The 6,000-nt window shown below is 46.5% G+C and overlaps 1 protein-coding gene across 5 annotated transcripts in view; it reads right to left on the reverse strand.

Moving 5' to 3' along the window:
- Window positions 1-6,000, reverse strand: part of SHPRH (SNF2 histone linker PHD RING helicase) — a 130,446-nt gene that overhangs the window by 98,216 nt on the left and 26,230 nt on the right. For all 5 annotated transcript variants that reach the window (XR_012655560.1, XM_075064025.1, XM_032794597.2 and 2 more), the window contains one exon: window positions 2,025-2,243. Coding sequence is in view for 4 of the 5 variants with exons in the window: in XM_075064025.1 (XP_074920126.1) it covers window positions 2,025-2,243 (219 nt within the window). In the remaining variant the exon portion in view is untranslated. The remainder of the gene's footprint in view (window positions 1-2,024; window positions 2,244-6,000) is intronic.

Consider the following 6,000-nt stretch of genomic DNA (forward strand, 5'->3'; position numbering starts at 1 on the left):
CGACAATAAGGCCAAAAAGGAGGGATCAACTGGATGTGGGGCCCCACTGCATCAGGTACTAGCTGTGCTTGGGGAAGTTATATCTGGGAGGATGGCATCCAGAACTCTTCGACGGCCTATCAAAGCTCAGCTCTCTGAGGAGAAAAGAGACCATCCAGGGGGTCTGATTCATCTGCATCTGAGAACTGTTCTCTCTCCATTCATGGGGCCAAAAATACTAGAGGATGCATGCTCCTGCCTGAGGGCTGGAGAAGGAATGGTTCTTGTGTCATGAAAGCATTTTCATCCTCACTCAAGAGGACAGGGCTGGAGAGGATAGGAGACTGAAAGTATGGGAGGAATATATCCTCCACCGTAATGTAGGTATCCATATGACCCAGGGTTCAGTATGTTTCAATGGTTGGGACCAATGGTTTCGACGTATCCCTGGAAGTTATAGTTGGATAGTCCTTTAAAGTACCGTTGAAGAGTAAGGTCCAGCACTTTTGGATGGAGCTTGTAGCTGTTGGTCCTTGTGTTTCAGAGCCAGAACCACTGATGGAACCAAGAGATCCTTTAACTTGTCTGCATTACCTTTCAGCCTAGGGTTTTTAGTGGTCCTGGCACAACAGTATCCATGTGTGAGGCTCTCCTGTCTTGGGCAGGTTCAGGGAGGGATCTCTTCATTTATGAACATATCTGGATGGGGATCTATCCCTGTGACCATAAGAGTGCCCCCTATTCTCCTGGGAAGTCTGGGAAAAAGATTCCTTGGCTTAGCAGCCAGACTCCATTTCTAAGCTTGCGCATGGAGGGGCACTACTTATTTGATAAGGCTGATATACAGAGGCATCTCCTTGACCCAGATCATAGTGATGTCTCATAGCCTTCTTCGTGAGGTGTTTCCTTAATCAAAGCTCACGAGCTTCACGTGATCATGGTGGAAACAAATGAGATGCTTCACTTTGCAGCACTATGCTTCTCACCCAAGCAGTAGAGACAACGTTGGTGATCATCACTCATGGAGAAGAAGCGAGGGCAGGACATGCAGCTCCTGAATCACCGGCACTCTGGGCATAGTCCCAGACTACAAGGAGGGAGTCTCCAGTATGTGGGAAAGAACAAGCTATACTACCTATACTAATATAAAAACTATTTAAAACTATTTACCATACCTATTTACAGGCTATCAGAGAAAAACTGGAGAAATCTGCAGACACGGGGTTCCAACTCAGGCCATGCAGCAGTAAGAAGGAACTGGAAAGGCGTCAGTCTGCATTGCCTCTTATATCTTCAGTCTGGAGCACGAATAGAACTACTCCACATGTGTGAGCCAGTGGGCATGGTGTGTTACAACTTCCGGACTTGGACATATGGCGTACACGTGCACTCATATAGGGAAGACACATAGGGACCAGCACTTGAAAGACTCTTAAGAGGTCAACAAGCTTGGTCAATTGTTCCCTGGGTCACCAGAACTATATACTGAAATAAAATATAATCTGTAGTCTAGAACTCTGGCTTCTTGTTGATCCATGTTGATTATAACATGTTCACAGCAATGCAGAATCAATGCCAAAACTGCTCCAAAAGACATATTAGGATTATAAAAGTAATGAACAATAGTAGGGAAATTCAGTGTATAGCCCAAAATATGCTGAAATGTGGCTAATGATCATGGAGAGTAGCTACTTTTCAAACTTAAATACTTCAATTATAAGGCAACTTTATTTTGTGAAATGTTATATTTTGAAACAATTGTAAAACCCAACATATCCAGGATGACAAGGTCTATATTAAGTCCTAGACCAACATGAAAACGGCTCACAATTAAAGAACACATAAAAATAACTCTTAACTAGTTGCCTCAAACACAACTACAATAAAAATAATAAAAGCAAAGCTTCCAGTTACTTAATTATCGAGACTATTCTAATAAAATTTTGCTACTTCATATTCAAACCTTTCTGATACTATATTGTTCATTTATTTTCAGTAGTGTTATAAACAAGATGTGCATTTGTTATCCAGGGCCATGTACTTACCATTGGTAGGGTTGTTTCTGAAATTCTCCCGTTGCAACATCCAGTTCACAGCCTCACTTTGGTATGGCCTTAGTACTGGAATCAATGCAGAGTGCTGTACGTCCTCCCTCAAAAACTGGATTTCCTGCTGATGTGTGTGCCTCACAAAGTCATATAGCTCTTCAATATTCTGTCGTTCCAGCTCTCTGTCAGATTCTTCCTCATCCTCCTCCAACACATCTGCATATACGAAGAAGCATACTTATTATCATCTTACCCCATCTTTATCAGCCACTAGCAACACCTTGACTAAATAAGCTTAGCTTTATTGCTATATATTTAGTTAATATATGAAAACAGTTAAGCACTGCTTCCATAAAGAGTATAAGCCAAGCATATTTTAGTTGATTGTTCCTGATAGGGGTGGCAGTAGCAGACAAAGATGGGAATTAAATTCCTGAATCTTAACACTGGCATTTTTTCCAGACTGCAAACCTACCAAATGCTTAGGAGAAGGAAGAGGTGGTTCCCTTAGCAGGTGCCAGGCCCAAATATTAGCCATTTGAAGTATGGATACTCCAGTGTTTCTTCTCCAGCGAAGCCCCAATAGGACATACAGCAAAACAAGGTATTTTTAAGCATGCTATATGCTCTTTGGAGCTTCATTAAAATGGAAGTCACAGCCCCAGATAAAGTGCAAAAGACAAAACTGGGAAGAAAATACTACCATTTTGCTCTCCTTCTTACTGAGAATGGAGAAGCAAAACATGACGAACTGACCATTTCTTGGCTCCCCTCAAGGGAGGGGCATGTAAAAAGAATTTCTACTGCATTCTCACAGCCTGAGGCAGGTATCATAAGCCTAACTCCCAAATCTGGACCTTAGCGTCCAGAAATCTGGGTGCCTAGCATGAACCCTTCTAAGCTTAATTACCAGCTTAGCTTTGATCTTGCTGCCACCATCCAAAAATTCCAGGGTTTTGGCCCCCTCTGGTCTCCCCAAAACCTTCCCTGGACCAACACCTGCAGAGGACCTATCAGGAAACTGGATTTTTTCAAAGTCAGGAGGGAATTTTTGGGGCTGAGTCTTTGTCTGTCCTTAGCTATGAGAGTTCTTTCTATTTTCTAATTTTCTGTTTCCAATTGTAAGTACAGGTAGAAAACAATATAGGTTTTGTGTTGTTATTGGTGTATTTACCTATGTGTGTAGCTGCTGCTGAATGTTTCAGATTGGATATCTTTTTGAATCCAGACAGTTTATTCATATTTCTCTTATAAGCAATAGCCTGTGTGACGAGGGGTGCGGGCTCAACCCTCCCCGGGAGGAGGGGAGCCACACCGGCCTCGTTCTGTCCTCTCCAGGTCCTGTCTGTCAGGTCCGCAGTCCACCGTCCGGGCGTTCGGTTCCCCTGTGAGACGGACTGAGAGCACCGTTAAAGTCAAGAGGGGTCCAGCCTTTGCTGCAGGCGGACACCAAACCAACAGGTCAATCGCCCCGGTCCTTTCGGGGCAGGGCAAAGCAGTAACAACTCCAATAGGGGCCCAGCCCTGGGTTCGGGCGGGGCACCAAACACAGTATAGTGAGCTCTGGCCCTTTTGGGCAGGGCAGGCAGCAACAAAGTCAATAGGGGCCCAGCCTTGGGTTCGGCGGGCACCAAACACAGTATAGTGAGCTCTGGCCCTTTTGGGGGCAGGGCAGAGCAGTTAGCAGAGGTCACTGGGGGGGGTGAAAGGGGGTTTCTGCACCCGCTACGGGTGCAGGGAGGACGCAGGCCCACCCACTCCTCTGCGTTCCAGCCCGGGCCCTAGTAGCGGCTGCCGCCGCTAGCGGCAGTCAGTGGGGATCCGAACCGAAACACACTGGACTGAGTGATCAGTGGGTGGGTCCTGACCGACACACAGGTCATACGCTCGGGGCCTCCCTGGCTTACTGTAGTCAGCCTCCCCGGGCTCTTTCCATTCCCCCTTCACCCACCCCCTCCCTCTACCTGTCCGCAGGTCGTCCACCCTCACTGGGCTCCTCCCGAGTCCGCGCTAGGTAGATTCGGGCGCACCTCTGTGCAGCTAGGCCAGGTCTGGTCTGAGGGTTCCTCCAGGCCGTAGTCGGGGCTGGGCAGCTTCGGTAGCTCCGCACTCAGCGTCGTAGTTGCTGCGGTCGGCTCCGGCAAGGCCTGATCCCTGTCTCTGGCTCCGCAGTCCCCGCGAAGAGGGTCGGCCGGCACGTCTGCTCTGGCCGGCGGCTGAGCTGCAACTGAAGGCCGGTGCCGGCTTTTATGCTTCCGGGTCGCGCGCCTGACCCTTTGAGGGGCGGGCTTCCGCCGGAAGTTCCGCCCTGGGGAAGATGGACGGGGCTCAACCCTCCCCGTGGAGGAGGGGAGCCCACCGCCTCGCTACACCCTGTATGGTCACTTTGTAGCAGAGATTATATTTTTATGTCTTTTCCTTTCTTTTTATAAAGTTTTCTTTTTAGAACTTGTTTGAGTTTTCTCTCTAGGTAGGCTAGGAACAAAGGGGAGCGATTCTGCTTTGTGTTAAATCTACGGAGGTGCAACTCTGCAGCACCAGGGAATTGGTGGAGGGGGAGGAGAGAGAGAATCTTTCTGTTTCTGTATTTGGGTTTGTCTCTTTGGGAATAGAGGAGACATGCTCTTGGTATTGTGATGTAAGAGAGTTGCATCAGTACTCCAGGGTTAGCCAGAGAGAAAAGTCTGGGTGGGAAAGAGAGGGGGAAGGGAAGTGCGTTATTTCCCTTTGGTAAGACTCAGGGCTTCTGAGTTGGGGTCCTCTTGGGGTGCCCTCCAGGAAGGTTTTGGGGAGACCAAAGGGGGCCAAAACCCTTGGAATTTTTGGATGGCGTGGCAGCAAAGATCAAAGGCTAAGCTGGTAATTAAGCTTAGAAGAGGTTTGCATGCTAGGTCACAGATCTTCTGGAACGCTAAAGGTCCAGATTTGGGGTTAGGCTTATTGGACTGACCTGCTCTCAGGCTGTGAGATGCAGTAGAAGATTCTTTTTACAATATTAGTGCACCATACACTTGAGGGGAGCCAAGAAATGCGTCAGTTCGGTCATGTTTTGGGCTTCCTCCCATTCTCAGTAAGAAAGGAGAGCAAAATTGGGTAGTATTATTCTTACCCAGTTTGTGTCTTTTGCGCTAATTTATCTGGGGCTGTGACTTCCAAATTTTAATGAAGCTCCAAAGAGAGCATATAGCATGACGTTATAGCCGCTTGTTGTTGCTGTAATGTCCTAGTTGGGCTATCGCTGGAGAAGAGAAACTGGAGTTATACCATACTGTCAATGGCTACATATTTTGGGCCTGGTGCAGGCCTGCTAAGAGGGAACCAGCCGTTCCTTCCTTCTCTCTAAGGCATTGTGGTAGGTTTGGCAGTCCTGGAAAAAAATGCACAGTGTTAAGATTCAAGAATATTAAGGTTCTGGCATCTTGTCTGCTACTGCCACGACCGCGCTATCGCAGGAACAATCAACTTAAAATAGGCTTGGCTTAATTACTCTTTGATATGGAAGCACGTGCTTAACTGTTTTCTATATACTTAACTAATATCTATTGCAATAAGCTTAAGCTTATTTAGTGCAAGAGTGTTTGCTAGTGGCTGATAAGATGGGTAAGATGATAATGGAAGTGATGCTTCTTCTGTATATGCAGATGTGTTGGAGGAGGATGAGGAAGAATCGGACAGAGAGCTGGACGGACTAATGAATATTGAAGAGACTATATGACTTTGGTGAGGCACACACATTCAGCACAGGAAATCCAGTTTTTTGAGGGAACACACACTACTGTGATTCTGGCAATTTGATTCCAGTACTAAGGCTCATAACCAAAGTGAGGCTGTGTAATCTTGGATGTTGCAGTGATCGGGAGAAATTTCAGAAACAAGCCCTACGCATATGGTAGTACAATTGGCCCTTGGATATTACAAATGCATCATCTTGTTTATAAAACTTACTTGAATAATATAATTGAACAATATAGTA

This window comes from Chelonoidis abingdonii, chromosome 3 (genome assembly GCF_003597395.2).
Source record: "Chelonoidis abingdonii isolate Lonesome George chromosome 3, CheloAbing_2.0, whole genome shotgun sequence".
Lineage (NCBI taxonomy): Eukaryota > Metazoa > Chordata > Testudines > Testudinidae > Chelonoidis > Chelonoidis abingdonii.